This window comes from Perca fluviatilis, chromosome 8 (assembly GCF_010015445.1).
Source record: "Perca fluviatilis chromosome 8, GENO_Pfluv_1.0, whole genome shotgun sequence".
NCBI classification, from domain to species: Eukaryota; Metazoa; Chordata; class Actinopteri; order Perciformes; family Percidae; genus Perca; species Perca fluviatilis.
In genome coordinates, this window is record NC_053119.1 from 30696470 (window position 1) to 30717496 (window position 21027).

A 21027-nucleotide genomic window follows, 5' to 3' on the forward strand; every position below is an offset into this window, starting at 1 on the left:
TGTTAAACGCACTGCAGGGGCTCAATTTGTTTTTTACTTTCTAGGGGGCGCTAGAGAGCCATTTTTGTGTGGCTATTCGCGAAACCCTTAAAGGAACACGCCGACTTATTGGGAATTTAGCTTATTCACCGTAACCCCCAGAGTAAGACAAGTCAATACATACCCTTCTCATCTCCGTGCATGCTGTAAGGCTGTCTGACGGCTCCAGCGGCATCAGCCCATCACAGAACAGGCAGGTGACTGGTTCCAGTAATCCTACTGCTCCAAATAAGTAAGACACAGCCATCTTCTAACCGTAAACAAACTGGGAACTATATTCTCAGGCGGAAGAATATAGTACTTGGGCGGAGTGATATGCTCACAGCAAGCCTGTCTGAGAATATAGTTCCCGGTTTGTTTACGGTTAGAAGACGGCTGTGTCTCATGTTAAGTTGTTTTTTGTACACGCTGTGACTCTACAAATCACAACGTCACTTTTGTCACAATTGGGAGCAGTAGGATTACTGGAACCATTCACCTGCAGGATCTGTGCTAGGCTAAACTAATGCTGGAGCCGTCAGATTATTCTTGTTCGGCATGCCGTTCTGAGGCTCTGTGCCAAATTTGGTGAAGATCGGCCATTAGGGGGCACTATAATCAACATATAAGTGCTTTGCCCTGTTAATCAATGTTAATGGGATATTTGCAATGGGAATGTATCACAGACCTTGCAGCTCACACTTCTCAATATTTACTGATATTTATCTCCTAGCGTTACATTTTGGTTTTCGCTTTCGCGTGCTCCCCTGGTGTTCTACAATAAACAAACATCTTAACCCACCTGAAAAAGTTGGGTCTGTACCGAATGTACAGAATGGAGTACCGAGGGGTCAAAGTGGGCGTGGCCTATGGGACCCAATGTGACCCAAGTCTAGGTATACCAATTACACTAATGTGAACAACTTTAAATTTACAGGGTAGATGGATAATGAGCCATGGACCACACCTACCAAAAATTACACATTTGGACCACTAGGTGGCGCTCTAATGGTTTTTTGTCTTTACATCCACGTGTTCCTTTAATCAAGCTGAATTACCTGATATAGGCCAACCCCATTTCCGCGCAAAAGTTTTTTTGCAATATCGCGCAATGTGCAAAACCAACTTTTTCGAACTCGTCCTAGGCCGTGCGACCTATCTGCACGAAACCTGGTAGACAGCATCTCCAGATGGACCTGACAAAAAGTTATTGAAGGAATTTTGCTACGTTAAAGGGGTGATAGAATGATTATATAGGGTATTTCACACTGTTCCTTATGGTCTCCTAATGGGGTATGTAACATTGGTTGGGCTGAAAATGGCCTGGTTGATATTTTATTGGCCCTTATGCATCCCTGTGTTTTGGCCCTATTTGTAACAAGAGCTTTTCTTCCAAATATGGTATGGTCATGAATATTTAGATGAGCTGCGCTTCGATTGGCTGATTAGGACCCCAATACACATACATTAGAGAAGCGACAGAATCTCATATTCCAGACACTGCAATGTTTCATTACCAAATTCACTTCTGAGACTTTTTTAAGCGAGAAATCAACTATATAAAGCTCAAATATGGGCCGTTTTACAAAATTTGATGGCTAATTGCAAATTTGGTAAGACGTGTCGGACTTTAGGAGCTCCACACAGTCTGACGAGAAAGCGGCAGCCTGCTGGGCTCCATACCCAGGGCAAAGTCACCCTTTGTGGATACTGCACTACGGGGCTCCGCGGCCAGCTGCCGGCATAACTATAATATATAATATATATATATAATATACGCCACTTATACAACATCATTCCCCAATGTCTTATAAAGCTAACCGTTGTGTCCGATTTGATTTTAAGGCATTTTTATGAACGCGAGGCGTCTTTGTAGGACCAGCAGCTGCTTGCTATATGTCCCATTCATTACAATGGGGAAATACCGCAGCTAGCTAGCTACACTGTCGCCATAACTAAATTATATTTACAGTTTGAATTTCCGTCCGCCCACTTATATAACATCATTCCCCAATGTCTTATAAAGCTAACCGCGTGTGTCCGATTTGATTTTAAGGCATTTTTATGAACATAGAGCGTCTTTGTAGGAACCAGCAGCTGCTTGCAATATGTCCCATTCATTACAATGGGGAAATATCGCAGCTTGCTCACTTCGCAAACTAAAGTATATTTACAGTTTGAATTTCGTCATGGCATGAATATTACAGGTTCCTCCAGGTCTTACAAAGCTTAGCTAACACTTGTCCGTGGATATCAATTGAATGTATTTTTGTGAATGTCAGAGTTAGGAGGAGGCTAGCTAGCTGTCATTGATGGACTCCATCTCACCGCGGCTCTATCAATGAGACCTCGCGGACAAGAGGCTTTTTATTTCCCCGATTGTTTGTTTAACTAACTCAACACACATACCCATTATAAGATTAACTGGAACCTGCGGGCTGCGGTAAAAGATGGTGCGGGGGGGGAACAAGCTCGCTGACACTGCGGTCAGGGTGGTGATGTAGCAACCCAGGCAGCACCAACACCGGCACTAAACTCCGACACACAGTCGGAGAAAATTTGCAAATTAGCCATCCTTTTTGTGAAGCGGCCCATATTTGAGCTTTATATGGTTGATTTCTCGCGAAAAAAGTTTCAGAAGTGAATTTTGTAATGGAATAGCAGAGATCTGCGTGACCTAGCTAGATTGAGAAGACTACCTGATCTCAGGTCAGTTGTGTAGCCTATGTAAATATTGGGGCGTGACTGTTCTCTTAAAGTTCCGGATTTTGAGACGCTTGCGTAAGCAACTCAGCTTTGTTGGGATTCGCCCGTTTTCAGCGGCAGTTTCAAAATATGAGATTTTCATAGTAAAGGGGTGTCAGTGGGACTTTGAGCTTCTATGTATGTCCTATTTACCCACCGAACTGTCGTTATTCAACTATGACAGGGTAAAATCGGTTTTGCATTCTATCACCCCTTTAAATTATGCGCATTTGACGACAAAACAAATTTTCCTAGCTAGCTACCACACACATCATATCATATCTTGGCCAAATTAAATGTTATCAGCAAATAACTTGAGGTCCTTGTTCAACATCTGACAACGATACTCTGTACCAAATTTGTCGAAAATCGGCCTCTAGGGGGCGCTATAAGCAACGTTTATTTGTTTCGGCCAATTACTCAAAGCATTTAAATGGGAAATTTGCAATTGCAATATCTCTGCCACAGTAAAAGCAATCAACACAAAACTTGTGATGCTCGTTCGGCATGGCGCTCTGAGGCTCTGTACAAAATTTGGCGAAGATCGGCCTTTAGGGGGCGCTATAGTCATCATATACCAGTTTGGGCCTTTTAATCCCTTCTGAGGTCGAGCATGTTGTATGCAACGCCAAACGGCACTTCTTAACAATAACTTTATAACTTCATAATTATAAATAGTCGAAGCGTAGGGTCTTTTTGAGCTAAAAGCTAACAGTTGCCCCTTTCTGCTGGTGTTTTCTTTGTCTTCCTAGCCCTTACAGAAGGTTTTGCATCCAGCCTAGAAGTCCAGAGTTTTTCGGGTCTTTGTGAAATTAATCCATACTGTTACATCCAAGATTGATACACTGTGTATAAGAAATGTTAATAGTTTGTCCATTATGAGTTACAATGTTCAATATTTACTAATGTTTACCTCCTACCGTTACGGTTTGGTTTTCGCTTTTGCGTGCTCCCCTGGTGTTTTACAATAAAGAAACTTCTTAACCCACCTGACAAAGTTTCTACAACCTTCACAGTGGACAAATGTAACTCTTTACTCCCACTTTTTCAATCCAAAATCAACACCATTCATATACGCTGATACCGTGCAATTAAACATTGCAGTTGGTGCTAAGTGGAGAGTCTGTCATAGTGTGATTGGTTATGTCGGTGGCATTGATTCTTAATTTCCCACGAAGCTGATCGCAATTACGTGTCCGTTAAACTTCTCATCTCCAATCCTATCTGTATTTGTGAGAAGTGGCACTGTCCTGAGTTGAAAGCCTACTTTACGGCTTTATTATCAAGTTAATAGGCACGTGTGTTCGTGTCGGCCGCTGTCCATTTCCTAAGGTTCTGAAATGCAAACAACTTTTGACTACTTCTTTTTTTTTTTTAAACGATGTGTGCCGTTGAGCACCCTCAGAGGAAAACATCAATCTGCGCCTATGACACCATTTACAACAACCTAACCACCTCCCCTGCTCTTTCAACCACCACACATGCCTACCTCCCTCCACCCTCTCAGTCACTCTCTCATTTCTCTCTGCTGTCCCCTGTGGTCAGGGGGGTTAAGAAGTTTGTTTATAGTAGAGAATTGTTAAAGGTAGTCTGTATATGCATGGAGATTAACTGTTAACCACTACATTTGCAACGGCAGACCTTGTGCATCAAACCTCTCGATATTCACCAACGTTTGCCCCCCCAACGTAATGCTTCAGGTCCCTCATTGGCGCAGCTTCCCGGGTCATCGGGGGCGACTGGCGCAGCTACCCGGGCCGTCGGGGACGACTGGCAGAAATGTCTGTATCGTCCCTGGCTGCGCAGCATTTTTATGAACTATGATAATGTGGCCATGGGTCAGATCTCTCGCCCAGGTCCAGCAGGCTCTGTCTTGCACGCTATTACTTACTCAACCAACTGAAGTTAGTTCCATTCAATAACTTCTTCTGTGTTTTTCGCCGTGGCGGTCGCAATAACAGAGAATTACCAGCGGAAACTGTAGACAAATGTCAGCATGTGGACCGGCGGTGCTGTGTCTCTCCATGAGCCGCTTTCCGATGTTGCAGGTGAGCCGACCCGTGTGTGAGTGAATGGGGGCGGGGCTGCGCGGTAACGCAACATTAAACATATCGATATAAATGACATCGCTTTGTTCGTGGAGAGACAGTGGATGCGAGGACATTAGGTGCACCGGTGCAACCTAGGAAAAATCTTAGTCACACCCTTACAAAATTTGGTCTCTAGAGCCCTGTTTTGTGATCCACATGTGCCAGGATATTAGTATTAGACTGGGATCATTACAACTATAAAAAGGTTAACAAACAGAAACAAGTCAAGTACAGGCTGAACATCCCATACAAATGGTGATATATGTTGCTCTTGTTGTTCTGTTGCTATTCTTCCTCACTTTAGAATACAGTGTTCCTTCTCAGCTCTTAACATTTATTCTGTTTCTGCTCATCTTTTAGAGGAGAATGAAGTACGCACCATGGTGGACCCCAACTCCAAGAATGACCGCAAACTGCAGGAGCTCATGAAGGTATGGTTAAAATTGTTTCCATTCATTTTTATTTATAGTGTAAAATCATAACAGACCTTATCTCAGGACTGTGACGATAACTGCATCACCGCAATACTGAAGTGACGTACCCATTTTTTATTTATTGTATGAACATTTTTTGCTTGTGAAAGTTACATGAGTGATATGAAATGCAATAAACATATTAATCATTGTTTAGTTATCATCATTGGCTGTCTTCTATCCTATATTCAAGAGATTATGGAGAGAAAAAAAACATGCTCGTCATTTCGGCTTTGCACAAGTGGATGTACAGTCCGATTATTACCTATTATTTCTAGGCTTGAGTACTTGCGATATCTACAGGTAGTGTTTAATATAATACACGGTAGTGAAGGGAAGGAGATTTCTCAGTTCTCAGCTGAGGTGGACAGCATAGCGCTGCAGTGTTTTACCATTGCACTTTACACTGCATACAGCCTAGCAACTAGCGGAGTTTCCCTTTGCTTAAAGCTTATTCCCGAAAAAACAGCACAGTTGAATTTTAGTCTGCTGAATGTTTTTGTAGCCTGAAACAGTGCAGCTTATATTGGTAGAGAGAGCAACATATTGGAGGACTGCCAAGGACCCCTCTCTGCTCTCTATCTGCTCAGCTGCTAGACCACTGTGATGTGGAGCCTCTGCTCTGCCGTCGGCAAACCTTTTTATTTTTTATTTATTGACAGTAGAGCTTTCTGAACTGTCTGTGAAATAGATCAAATGAGAGGAGAGAAAGCAGCGTGATTGTAAATGACAGCAAAATGCAGTTAAGACTCTCACATTGACCTGAAATGGAAACACTGTGCTGCAACATACAGTATGTTTTGAGGTTTAAGCTAATGCTTTTTCGGGGGGTAACACCCTTCACTTTACTGGCAGTATTCACAACATATGAAGCCACTGTGTCTTGAGAAGCTTGTTATTGTTCATTTTTAACTCACTTTACATTATCTTTGCCATCTCTTTTTTCTCTTGTTTTCCTCACAGCCACACTCATACGCTACTCTCACGGTCACTGCTCTCCACACAGGCACTTACGTCACTCACTCAACTCACATGCCATTCTCACCATTACTAAGTCTGCATTCACACAGCCTGTGTCGGCCGTTAGACGGTGCAGCAAAAACGCAGGTCTTTCTATTCATTTTGAATTGGACTACTGCGTTCAGGCTGCGTGTCACAGGGGAAGTTGAAAAAAACGCAGCGGCCTGCGGCGAAAAGTTGAGACCGACTGAACTTTTGGAGAAACCCAACCACGTACGCACGTCGCGCTGCGGTGGCCAATCATGTAACGCCAATCATGTCAGTCGGTTTTGAGGCGATGCGAGAATCCCGTACAGCAAACAGGAAACATCACTGCCTCTATCGCTGCCACAAGAAAGTTAAAACCCAAGCATTGAACAGCCCAGGAGTTTGTGTAACAACTCATTGTTTCCTACAATAACAAAGAACAGTCCCTCCGTCTCTTTTCCTTCTCTCTTTCTCCAGGAAATTAAGCTGCCTTCAATTGTTGTCGGAAATGTTGAGATCTACGATCTGAGGGAAAACAATAATTGTCAAATATAGTCTTTAAAAAGTATTTAAAAACTCTGAAAGCTCTGCTGTGCTTGAGTTTCCAAAATGCTCGGGGAAATTAAACTTGTGTTGACACTACTGCATTACTTGATCAATAAAAGAGCTGTCATAATGACAATTGCTTGTTCAGCTGATTTGCTTTAAAGCACACTAGTTTAAGCTCGAAAAAAACAGAAATCGACTCTAGTATTTAATCTAGACATTGAATAAATTACTTAATAAGAAATTCTTGTTACAGCATGACATTCAAGATTACTTAAAAAAATAACTAAGCAAGTTCTAATATGAGTAATTAGTCTTTTATTTTGCCATGTAGGTGTTGATCGACTGGATAAATGATGTTCTGGTTGGGGAAAGGATCATTGTGAAGGATCTGGCTGAAGATCTGTATGATGGACAGGTCCTGCAGAAACTATTCGGTGAGGAGTTGAACCATAGTGGATAGAAATGCCACTGAGGCACAAAACAAAACTTGGTATTTTGTGCTGCTATTGTGTCACCATTGTTTTACTAAGGGTTGACTAATCATCAGCAATTATCATCAATTAAAAGATGCCTTTGCCTTAACTGTCTTTACATTAATCCATGTTGAATTATAATAATAGTCAAGGTTAACAGGTAATAAAGGTTTCATTACTGAACATTTATATATACGTATTAAGCTTATGAATATGAATTTGTCTGTGTCTCTGTCTGTGTATTTTGCTTCAGAAAAGCTGGAAGGTGAGAAACTGAACGTGGCAGAGGTGACTCAGTCGGAGATTGCCCAGAAACAGAAGCTGCAGACAGTTTTAGAGCGCATCAATGACTCACTCAAACTCTCCACCAGGAACATTCGCTGGAATGTTGATTGTAAGTTTCTAATATTTTGCTTTTTACTTTGTATACCACTATAATGCTGTAATCTATATTTATGATTTTAATATATTAGGGAAGAAATTTTTTTTAATTCAAGTTGGCCGCAGAGCATGCGAGAGGAGCACGAGGGAGCGGGGTGTGCAAGGGGGAGGATTTTGGATGGAGCGCAGAGCAGATTCTATTTAGAAGTTGGAGCATTGCCTTATCTCCCGATCCATCCTGCTCCAATTTCGCTCTGGAAATTTTTGAATTTTTGTGCATCCTAAAGTACTCAAACATGTTTATAAAATGAAAATTAACACACAAAATCCAAGATGGCTGGCTTCCTGTCATGCGAAAAAAAAATTTAAGTAATATTTTCCTCAAGATGAGAGCAACGCTCCCACCAACTTTCGTGAACATCAAATGAGCTTTATACCAACCTTGTGCATGTTTGGGGGCCCTATGGAGCCTGCTGGCCACGCCTGAGCCCAATCACTGCAGAACTTTGCAATATACCAGGGTCCGTTTTATGAAAAAAGCACCACCTAGTGGCCTATTGGATCCATATCTTGTACAAAGCCTCAGTGGAACCTGGGAAACTACTGAGTCAAATTTCCTGTAAATAGGAGTAATTATTGCCAAGACATGAAACACTTCCTGTAAAAAAAAAAAATAAGCACCACCTTGTGACCAATTGGCAACTTCTGAGTCGAGTTGCGTGTTATTCGGAGTACGCTTCCGGTTTTGACTGTGACATACAGAAAGTTGTCCCTCTATAACTAGCCCCTTTTTCGGATTATCAAATTTATTTTGACGACTTTTGATCATGAGGTACCACAGAATCTACATGCAACTTTTTGTGCAGATCGGATTGACAGCCTAGGAGCAGTTGAAAAAGTTGATTTCGCATATCGCAATTTTGCGATATAAATTGCATTATTTGCTGGAGCTGGCAGCCATGCTGTGCTAGTGATCTGATACACTGGTCATCATTGTTCTGCAGCATGCATAGCAAGAGCTATGAGCAGTAAGCATAGAGCCACTATAGCATAAAAGAGATCTGTCACCTCCATACATCATCCAGCCAAAACCAGCAGTGGTTAGATTACATTGGTAATACTCTATTCTCTGACACTTTCACATATTATATACACCATAAAGGAAATGAATAAAGACTTATGTTAGGACTTAAAAAGGTGTGCACAAATTTGGTTTATTGGCAGTTGTTATTTTCATATATTCTTTAATTAAATTGTATCCTTAAATGTGCTTTAAGAATGAAATTGTCCTAAACCTTCTCTCAAATAGAAGTATCACTGCACTTTGACATCCAGAGGAATACATGTGAATAGAATACAACCCTATAAAAAATGGAGCATTTTAAACAAGGCTTGCATTTAAATCAATATGTCACATCAGAAAGCAGAATTAGCAACTGCAATTCAAAGCAGTGATTAAAGCAGATTAGATTGGATGATATTGGTTTCTTGCAGATACTGTATATCAATATTGGCATATAAAATCTTGAGATATCATATCAAAAATGTTTGTTAACTTTATATGTTTATGTAAAAAAAAATAGAATATCAGCTCATATATCGTGAAGTAATATTTTTTGGCAAAAGTGGCGATGCATGTTTTATTCTAAAAAATACATAGTGCAAACACATCTGTGTCACATTTTACAATATGATGTGACCATTTATGACATAAGATACAGTAGAATTATGACTGAAATAGCATTGGTTTGATTTGGTCATAAAACTCCTTCATCAAAAACAATTTATTATAATTTCTATCATCATTGTACTGTTCAACTGTTTGTCTATTGTTGTCGTGCATCACTGTGATTGGCTCTGCTGTTTTAGAGCATCACATCACTGGTTTCATAGTGATGTGACTGGCTGAGAGTGTATTTATTAATCACCATACCTTCTGATCTATATTCCACTTTACCAAATCCATTTGCACTGCTGCACATACATGAACCAAAATGGCAGGTGTGCTTGGAGATTCACACTCAGTCCATGCACCCAAAACCTACAGCTTTGCACTGGTTATACCGCTTGCGTGAATATGATAGGGCCCTAAAACTGATATTTGGATAATATATAATTGTAGTTAAAAAAGGTTAGTTTGTCAAATATCATGTATGATATAATACATTTGAACTCCTTGCCTGTTCTTATAAATAGAATACAAAAGAGTGCAATGCTCACAGTTTTACAGTACTCTTATCAGCCTTTTTCACTGATATTTTGATTTGTCAAACATGTGTAAATAATAACATTAAAAATTGCTACATTGCTTACTGGTACACTGGTACTGCTAATGTATTACCTGCTATGATGCTGTGAGAAGTTAAAATCAGCTGGGAGTATGCTCAATAGTTAGGGTCATGAGAATTTGTGGATGTTAAAATGGGATCATGAGCCAGACTATAGTGAAACCCTGTATTATAATTTTGAAACTCCACCTGTACTTTCCTGAAGCAAAGTTGACTTTGTTATTAGTGGAGACAATAATAATTTTCACAAAATAACAATCAGGTTTTAAGGGGCTTTCATTCTTTTATCTGACACAGGGAGTAATAATTAATATCATGTTCCCAGCAAACTGCCTTTTACTTATGTCATTAGCTGTAACACGTATATGAGATACTTAGAGAGAGGTAGTATTTAAAAAAAAATTTTTTTGGGGCCCTTGGATGAAATGTTGAGTGAGAGAAACCGAGAAAAGATTTAAGATAAGGAACAGAATTGATTTTGTAAGAGTAGTGCAGTAGAAAGAAGGCCATATCAAATGAAATTATTGACATTCTTAAATGCACCTCTGGTAGAACTTGGAGCTCTAGTCGATTTGTACAAGATTGGAAAATGCTAAAGAGCACAGTAGATAACATGCAATGTAATTGATTTTGCAATCCTTTCATTTGAGGAACTCTTTTAATCAATTCACTTTTGTTTGTCCACTATTTTATTCCCTATTCAGAAGCCTTACGAAAATACTCTTTCCTGGTATATCTTATTTTGATCCTCCATATTCAGTGAGGATCTTATAGGTTTGTGAAAGCTTTTAGCTTACTCTCTGATTTGACATTGCCATGGGGTAAAATCAAAGGCTTGTTTTAGACACTTAATTGATCCTAATTGTGTATCCAAAGTAGGGATAACGATATTTCGTTTCAGCATCATGATCAAAACTATGAATGAACACATGTGGAATTATTTACTTAACAAAAAAGTGTGAAATAATTAAACATGTCTTATATTCTAGTTTCTTCAAAGTAGCCACCCTTTGCTCTGATTACTGCTTTGCACACTCTTGATGAGCTTCAAGAGGTAGGCACCTGAAATGGTTTTCCAACAGTCTTGAAGGAGTTCCCAGAGATGCGTAGCACTTGTTAGCCCTTTTGCCTTCACTCTGCGGTCCAATTCACCCCAAACCATCTTGATTGGTTTCAGGTCCGGTGACTGTGGAGGCCAGGTCATCTGGCGCAGCACTCCATCACTCTCCTTCTTGGTCAAATAGCCCTTACACAGCCTGGAGGTGTGTTTGGGGTCATTGTCCTGTTGAAAAATAAATGATGGTCCAACTAAACGCAAACCGGATGGGATGGCATGTTGCTGCAGGATGCTGTGGTAGCCATGCTGATTCAGTATGCCTTCAATTTTGAATAAATCCCCAACAGTGTCACCAGCAAAGCACCCCCACACCATCACACCTCCTCCTCCATGCTTCACGGTGGGAACCAGTCATGTAGAATCCATCCGTTCACCTTTTCTGCGTCGCACAAAGACACGGCGGTTGGAACCAAAGATCTCAAATTTGGACCCATCAGACCAAAGCACAGATTTCCACTGGTCTAATGTCCATTCCTTGTGTTTCTTGGCCCAAACAAATCTCTTCTGCATGTTGCCTCTCCTTAGCAGTGGTTTCCTAGAAGCTATTTGACCATGAAGGCCTGATTCGCGCAGTCTCCTCTTAACAGTTGTTCTAGAGATGTGTCTGCTGCTAGTACTCTGTGTGGCATTCATCTGGTCTCTAATCTGAGCTGCTGTTAACTTGCGATTTCTGAGGCTGGTGACTTGGATGAACTTATCCTCAGCAGCAGAGGTGACTCTTGGTCTTCCTTTCCTGGGGCGGTCCTCATGTGAGCCAATTTTGTTGTAGTGATGGTTTTTGCGACTGCACTTGGGGACACATTCAAAGTTTTCGCAATTGTCTGGACTGACTGACCTTCATTTGTTAAAGTAATGATGGCCACTCGTTTCTCTTTACTTAGCTGATTGGTTCTTGCCATAATATGAATTCTAACAGTTGTCCAATAGGGCTGTCGGCTGTGTATCAACCTGACTTCTGCACAACACAAATGATGGTCCCAAACCCATTAATAAGGGAAAAAATTCCACTAATTAACCCTGACAAGGCACACCTGTGAAGTGAAAACCATTTCAAGTGACTACCTCATGAAGCTCATTGAGAGAACACCAAGGGTTCGCTATCAAAAAAGCAAAGGGTGGCTACTTTGAGGAATCTAAAAGAAGACATGTTTTCAGTTATTTCACACTTTTTTTGTTAAGTACATAATTCCATATGTGTTCATTCATAGTTTTGATGCCTTCAGTGAGAATCTACAATGTAAATAGTCATGAAAATAAAGAAAACGCACTGAATGAGAAGGTGTGTCCAAACTTTTGGCCTGTACTGTACATACAGACATAGAACCAGAATGAGAAAACTTAGTATACAGGTGGTTACTGGCTTTAAATGGTATAAAACAGCATAAATAAGTGAATGGTTATTAGTAATGTCAACTGCATGTATCATTTATATTTTTTGTTCACTAACTACTATTTGTCTGTGATTAGGGTTGGGCATCGAGAACCGATTCCTACTTGGAGTTTCAAAAATTACGATTCCAGTAGAATTGTTTGTTCTTTGGAATCGTTTAGAGGATTTGGTTTCAAATCCGATCATCGCCTCCCAATTTATTATGCGCAAGTTTTGGTTTCCGAAGCGGCCAGGCGCTTGTTGTATTGCAGCCTTGGAGCACAGTAAGCAGCGCTCTAGTGTGGCTTTATTTTACATTGAAAAAGCCCTGTCAAACTGAAAATAGGCATGTGACCCGTTTCAACTCCACCACTCAAAGAATTGGAATCGAGAATCGATGAGAACCCGGAATCGAAAGGAAGAATCGGAATTCGAATTTGAATCGTTAAAATCCAAACAATGCCCAACCCTATCTGTGATTCTGTTCTTCTTTTCCTCATGTTAGCGGTTCATGCTAAGAGTATAGTTGCCATCCTGCACCTGCTGGTGGCGCTGTCGCAACACTTCAGAGCACCAATCAGATTGCCAGACCACGTTTCTATTCAAATAGTGGTCGTTCAGGTAGGTGTAATCTTGATATTTAAGGCTTAAAGTATGAATATACAGTTTGTGTCTACTTAGTTATTTGCATAGCATGTCATCACCTTTTATGGAGAGTGTTTGTTTCATAAAGCTTCTCTCCACTGCTGTGAATTCATCTCAGGCTTTACCCATCTCATTTGTTTTACCAGTCGGTATATTTTCATGTTAAGTAGAATAAAAGAAATCCCACATTTACTTATTGTTCTCCATTTATTCCTTTCAGAAAAGAGAGGGCATTCTTCAGTCCAGACAAATTCAAGAGGAAATCACTGGCAACACAGAGTAAGTATGCTCTCTGCTACCTGACTAATTTTTACACCTCACAACGCATCTGTAGCCATTGACAGACATTAGTGCTGGTGCAAACTAGAACACTGGTGGTAATAGCTCTCTATTTCATTGAAATAAATTGTTTCTACATTAACAAAGATTCATTGGATTTAAGGATGCTTTAATGATTGCTCCAAAGAAGTATTTTCTAATTAGAACATACTGTGCTACTCCCCCAATTGTAAAGGTGTAGATTTACTTCATTCGCCTAACTATGGGGTATGGACACTTCTATAAACTACATGAAGTGACATATTGACAGTTGGGACTGAAGCACTCTGGATAACTCTTTACTTGTCCTAAAGAGATATTTTGCTGATTTAAATCCAGTTCTGTGTCATGGCAGTGTGGGCAGTGAGCATAGATTTTCTGTATTTGGCTTCCCTCTGTGGCACCAGTGCACAGATCTGTGCCGTCTTCCGGCAGATCTCGGCAGATTTCCGTTGCTCCGCTCCGCGGGGAGCTCCATCCACTAGCGCCACGGAGGGAAGCCAAACACTTGCTTTTCTTATTATTGGAGTGCAATGCTAAATCAGTTGTGTATTCTTGTAAATGAAAGCTGGGCTGTAATGGTCAAAAGAGACAAGAGGACAATCAAAGAGTTTATTTTCTGCTTTTACCAAGAACAACTAAATATTGAATAAAAACATCTTACTCTCAGATAAAAAAGCTGTGTCCAATTTAAGGGATCCCCTCTATTAAAAACATGCAGCCTACAAAGATATATCATTTTGCGGACATAAGCTAGCAAGATGAACTTGCATGTTTTTGTTTTTTTTAAATTAGAATTTAAATCTGAATCTGGATAGACAACCATTGTATTTCAACAAGGAATGTAATGGCACCCTTAGCTGACGAATTACACAATTTAAAACGCGTGGACACACACACACACACACACACACACACACACACACACACACACACACACACATATTGTCTCCCTATGAGGCTGTCCTACAGCCTGACAGCAGCAATGAGATAGATAACAGCAGGCCAAAACACATTTTGTCATGGTAGATGGATACACTGTTAACACACACACACACACACACACACACACACACACACACACACACACACACGGTCGCAGTGGAAAGACAGTTATTACCACACCACCAGGACCATTGCCCAGGCCTGCCTTCCCTCTGCCCCATTTTGTGTGTGTGTGTGTATGTGTGTGTGTGTGTGTGTGTGTGTGTGTGTGTGTGTGTGTGTGTGTGTGTGTGTGTGTGTGTGTGTGTGTGTGTGTGTGTGTGTGTGTGTGTGTGTGTGTGTGTGTGTGTGTGTGTGTGTGTGTGTGTGTGTGTGTGTGTGTGTGTGTGTGTGCCATTTCTTGCTGGCCTGTCCATTGCGATATCACTTCCTCGGGGACACTCATACTGCAGTGTTCCCTACCCTCCAAAACCACCTGACCCTTTCCCACAACAACATCCTCCAAAGTGCTAACATTGTAATAATAGACACGAAAGGCCCTCAGTTCCCATAGAAAACATGCATGTACAGAAAGGCACATCTTTATTCTTTGTATCAATACCAAACAGTATTGTTCTGCAGTTGAGATAATTACATTGTGCTATAGTATGTGTCATTGTGAACATCTCAGTGATGATTCCCAGGTTATTTGAATACCCAAGGTAAACCTTTGTTTATTGTTAATACATTTATGATACCCTAGCTACAATATTGTAATTTTTGTGACATAATCCTCCATTTTCTAAATTCCTCTGTAATTGAACTGGAAGCACTTGTCTTTCATTTTCCCTTGTTTTCTATAAATATTCAAGTGTGAAATTAATGTGTTTTGTCATCCCTTTTTTCCATTTTCTTTCCTCTTTCTCTCAGGGCTTTCTCTGGCAGACATGGTATGTCCTCATTAAGAAGAGTGTATTGAACAATTTCTTTTCCTGGAATATTCACATATCACTTTTTGATGAAAATGTATTTTGTTTGTTTTTCACAGAGCGCGACGCCTTCGACACCCTGTTTGACCATGCTCCAGATAAACTGAATGTTGTCAAAAAGGTACTTGGGCTTTGCATCTCAAATTAACCAGCCTGCATGCATCATGGATGTGTAAAGGACAATGGCAAATAACATCTAAATACATAAAATCAGGTATTTGGTTATCAAAACCCTCAAACAGTGCTTTTTGCTCCAGTCCAGGTTTTACTGATGTAGATGGGAGGAAACGAAGTAGATAGATGGAAAAGAAAAAAATGTGTATGCATATATGTGTATGTATAAAGATTTTGCTGAGATGTACATGTACACATATATATATATATATATATATATATATATATATATATATATATATATATATATATATATATATATATATATATATATATATTGTTTTTTTAACACTAAAACTAACCACAAAAACTAAAACTACTCTGCACAGTAATTTAGCTAACTTCATTGATCCTGATCAATGAGGCAGGTCATGGACAAGAATATACAGATTGCTGTGGTGTGGGTTTAGATCAGTGCACCTTTTGTTTTGAGTGCAAATAATCTAGTAAAATGTGTTCCCTTATTTGGGCAACTGTGATTTTGCCCAAATACGTTTTGTCTTCAGATATCTCTGCTCTTTGATCTCTACTCCAAAACAAGTCTAGGACTTTATCAGGGGCGATTCTAGGATCAGACCTTTTTAGGGGTGTGTGTAGATCTGTACATTCCCTGTCTAGTTTGAAATGTTGCCAACTTTTGTGCCAGATATTTTCCCTCTCTGTTTTCTCAGACATTGATCACATTTGTGAACAAACACCTCAACAAGCTCAACCTAGAGGTGTCTGAATTGGACACACAGGTACGTGACACATACCTACATATACACATGGAAAACATTTTCAAAGGTCCTACACAAAATATACTATATAGTGATGCTTAAGTGAAAATGTATTTTGAAAAGCTTTCTCATTTTAACATTTTTAATCCATCATTGAGATTTTGGTCTTCTGTTGAACTTGTTTAAACAGAAGTCACCACTGTTCAAATGTAGATGACTCACCAGCACACTGTTTACCTGACTGTGATCCTGTCTCAGTTTGCAGACGGTGTTTATCTGGTATTGCTGATGGGGCTGCTGGAGGGATACTTTGTGCCGCTCTACAACTTTTTCCTCACACCAGAGAATTTTGACCAAAAGGTAAAGTCTGATTTTTTTATTTTTTTTTTATATCCATCAGTGAGCTGGGCTATCACAGTAACCTATGACCAAAAACCTATATTTTAAATATCAAACAGTCATTGGCTATTGGCTTTTTAGTAGGGATGCACCGAATATTCGGCCACCGCAAATTTTCGGCCGAAATACTTTTATCACCGAAACAATACGGCCGAAATGTTGTGATGACGCAAACAGAAACCGCGACCTGCACGTGTGTCAGTACCCGATCCGTCCCACCTGCAAAGCGTCTCCTAAGCAAAGAGGTTGAGACGGACCACGGAGTGAAAACAATGAAAAGTACGCTCTTAGAGTCTGTCAGCACACGTTTCAGTGAGATCTATTCGGATCCTCTGCACTTCATCGCGACTGTACTTGATCCGCGTTATAAAGACCATTACTTGGATGCGGAAATAAAGCAGGGCGCACGAGAAATGATCCAGGCTGCGATGGATGCGGAGAACCCGCGTGGAGACGGAGCGCGCACGGAGCAGCGCCCAGCGCAGGAGGAGATCAGAGCGCAGAAAAAAAAGAAAAGAGTTGTCTCTCTGCACCAGATGAGGGGCATGCACCCTCGTTGTATGATATGTTCAGTGAAATCCTGCAAGAAAGTGCCTCAAATAATAATAATAATAATAATAGGTAAGCTATTCTGTTCTTAGGCTACTATATACTATATGTGACATATATTTTTTTAATTGAACTTTAATATTAATTTATACAATTGCAATGCCTTGATTTTAGTAAAGTTAGTACACAGTCATAGCCATAAAGGCAATGGTACTAATAATTGGAATAATTTCTTTCGGTGTTTCGGTTTTCGGTCTTGGTTTTCGGTTTCGGCCAAGAATTTTCATTTTGGTGCATCCCTACTTTTTAGTTTGTTGGCTAGCTGTTGACAAATGTCAACAATGAATCATGCTAGTGACAAACTGAAGCTGTGTTTATAGCCCGAATAAAATGATTCAACTCGCTGGATTTAGAATGAAACCAGGACTATCACAATAAAGTGGTAATTTTCAGGTTAATGGTGAAAGTCTTTGGCGGTGTTTGTGTCCATTGGATGAACAGTGTAGGAATCCTATCCCACTGATGACTAAACGGATGAAGAGCTACCATCAATTCAATTTCTAAATGGTTTCAGATGAACAAACTCACTCAATATAAATAAATCTAATTTTGATGTTTTGTAACAAAAATAAAAAATAAGCAAACGAAAAAGCTAAAATATTCATAGACAATATTGAAATAACTCAAGTTAATCAGTTAAGTTAATTATATCAAATTCCTAGATGTCATAGTGGATGAAAATACAACATGGAAGCACCATATTGAATGTGTGTGTAACAAGACTGAAGTCATTTGGCATGTTGTGTTCATTGATAAACTATTCTTGTATTTTAAATTTGTATTATATTTTAGGTTATGAGCAGAGGAAAAGTTCTGCTATCTGCTAGGCTAATTTATGCAGTGTAAACACTAAAACACTGCAGCCTGGTGCCGTAAATAAAGAAAGCAACTATGACTTTGCTTGAGTGGCCCTGGTTCATTTGTAATGTAAAATGCAACAATTTTTCTGCTGAATTTTGTAGGCATGTATACTTGTCAATGTAAGCTCCACCATATTGATTCAGTTCAATTTTATTTATAGTGTCAAATCATAAGAAAAGTTATCTCTGGACGCTTTACAGATTGAGTAGGTCTAGACCACACTCTATAATTTACAGAGACCCAATCATTTGCACAAGAGCATGCATTCAATGTATCCAATCTTATAAGAAACTGCTGTGACCCATCTTTCGTCTTGACCTACAGTTTAAGAAAAAGTCTCAATACTTGATTTCTGAGGAGCCTGTGCACTCAGCCAGGACTCTCCTCTCAATAGACGGATATATGCCATCCATTTTTCCCACAACCATTTCTCCTCTCCGTTGGCCGCTAGTACTACGGTATTCTGAACAGGCAATCTGCGGAGACACCACAGTTGCCTTTTGTTTTGGCCCCTGCCAAGCTGCGAAGCAGAATAGGCATCGGTGCTATGAGACACTCCTGGCCTGAAAGAACAGGCACCAGCCCCACAGCATCTGTAATCTCCTTTTGCACAGGAAAACACTGGAAGGGCTTTGTGTGTGTGTGTGGGTGTGTGTGTTTTTTTTTTGTGTGTGTGTGTGTGTGTGTGTGTGTGTGTGTGTGTGTGTGTGTGTGTGTGTGTGTGTGTGTGTGTGTGTGTGTGTGTGTGTGTGTGTGTGTGTGTGTGTGTTACAGCAGGGGTGGGCTGTGAAAAGTAGCACAAGGCATCAAGAAAGCACTCCTGCTTCTGCTCAGTAGATCCCTACTTAATCCTCATTTTCTTCCTTTCTGTTTGACTGTATTAGATGGCTACGGTCACGCTTTTCACACAATGAGCCCTGGATGGCCAAAGCTTTTAGTACATCACATCAGGACTAAAACACACACGCACACAGATACTATGGGCAGAGAAAAGAAAACATTTTTCAGTTCTTTCTATCTCTTCCCTCTGATTGGTTGTATTGCTCACAAGTCAGATTGGCTTAGACGTCTTTGCTGGTTTACTTCACAAAACTGTATTTCTGTTCGTCTAAATGCAGTAAAATTGAAAATCTAAATAATTCCATTTAAAAAAAGATTCACAGTGCATCTTTTGAATTAACGTCGGCTCTGCATTATGACATCATTCATTATGTCCACCATAACGTTATAAATGCTCTATGCTCTGTTGTGTTCATTATTTTTCTACATGCAATTACACTGTACATGTGTTTTCTGTACACTTTTAATGATAGAGACACCTGGCTTTCAATGGCAGTATCAGTGACACTGCTGATATGTATCCATTGATAGATGAGGGAGCAGAGTGTTTGTGCAGCTGCTGAAGGCTTATGGTCTTACAGAGGAACAGAGCCGTTTTGTGTTTGCCAGCATAGGAAGATGTGGTAGCACAATTGAATCGACCCAGAGTGTATTTGTGGTATTTAGCAACCAGTGTCTATGTTCCCTTATCAGCAAGGAGCTGTGTGGAGTCGTATATTTGTACTTGCCCACCTTTGCCTGTATGTCTAAAATTTAGTTAGGTGTGTCTGTGTGTGGTACACACAGTACTGAACATGCTTCCTGTAGCATTTTCTTGTGTCCTAACCGCCTGGTCACTCTCTGCAGGTCCACAACGTGTCCTTCTCCTTTGAACTAATGCAGGACGGAGGTCTGGAGAGACCAAAGCCCCGACCAGAGGGTAGGACGCAGCTCTTCTTTAGTGGACTTTATCGTACAGACAATATCTGTTCTCTCACTGTGTGTGTGTGTGTGTGTGTGTGTGTGTGTGTGTGTGTGTGTGTGTGTGTGTGTGTGTGTGTGTGTGTGTGTGTGTGTGTGTGTGTGTGTGTGTGTGTGTGTGTGTGTGTGTGTGTGTGTGTGTGTGTGTGTGTGTGTGTGTGTGTGTGTGTGTGTGTGTGTTCTATTCTTTCTCTATTTTCCAGATATAGTGAACTGTGACCTTAAATCGACACTGCGCGTCCTCTACAACCTCTTCACCAGGTACAGGAACGTAGACTAAGCTGGGGACAAGAAAAGAACGCTTAAACCATGGACCACATGTTATAGTTCAATACGCTTTTCCTTCTTTTTGTTGTAAAAATCTGTTTTATTCTGAATGCATGTCACATTTTGTCCCTGTTGGTTAATGTACCACACACAAATCTGTATTTTATTTTTCTTCAAATTCCTGCAGAGACATTTGGCTTGTGTCCCACTACTTTTTTTTTTTTTTTTTTGCATTGCTATACAGTCCTATGGACATCTATGAGATGTTGAAGTTCAGATAAAGTGGGAATTTTGGTATTAATCAGCCTGGACCCTATTTTCCCATGCATTTGTGTCAAAGTGACTAATGTAAACAAAAATCTTCAAAATTGGGCCAGTATTGCGTGAGAACACTGTAACCGGCAACCATGAACCAGGCTGCAATGTAAACCTTTAGGGCAAATGCTTACCGTTAATATGCGTTCACTAAAAGTGCTTGTTTTTGCCACTGACAGGCTCAGATTGTTATTGTGAAGTGTCTGACTACATTACGGAGAGATTGAGATGTTGCTGTTATCCTGCCAAGCTTTCATGTGTTACTGATGCCAGGTCAACATAGTAACTTTAGCTTATAGGATTAGCTTACCTCCACACTGTCTGCAGCTCTTCGCTTTTGGAAATGCAAATTTCTTTAGAAAAATGTGCTTTGGTATAGGATTTCTTCTCTTTGGCTGTAGATATCCCAGTCAAACTGGTCACTGCAGACCCGATGGTTTGCAAGGCCCAGTGTATGGACCGGAGTGTTAGAAACCATTTGTAGCTGAGCACAACTAGCCACAACTTCAGCCTGTCT

General features: G+C 40.3%; 1 protein-coding gene across 1 annotated transcript in view; it reads left to right on the forward strand.

Moving 5' to 3' along the window:
- The window catches only part of LOC120564223 (alpha-parvin), a 33294-nt gene extending 12608 nt beyond the window's left edge, over positions 1-20686 (forward strand). The window contains exons 3-13 of the mRNA XM_039809059.1: positions 5214-5284; positions 7194-7296; positions 7589-7729; positions 12996-13111; positions 13356-13414; positions 15308-15327; positions 15426-15487; positions 16212-16280; positions 16518-16619; positions 19815-19887; positions 20132-20686. Of these exons, the coding sequence (XP_039664993.1) occupies positions 5214-5284; positions 7194-7296; positions 7589-7729; positions 12996-13111; positions 13356-13414; positions 15308-15327; positions 15426-15487; positions 16212-16280; positions 16518-16619; positions 19815-19887; positions 20132-20208 (893 nt within the window). The 3' untranslated portion in view covers positions 20209-20686. The remainder of the gene's footprint in view (positions 1-5213; positions 5285-7193; positions 7297-7588; positions 7730-12995; positions 13112-13355; positions 13415-15307; positions 15328-15425; positions 15488-16211; positions 16281-16517; positions 16620-19814; positions 19888-20131) is intronic.
- Positions 20687-21027: the final 341 nt, after the last annotated feature.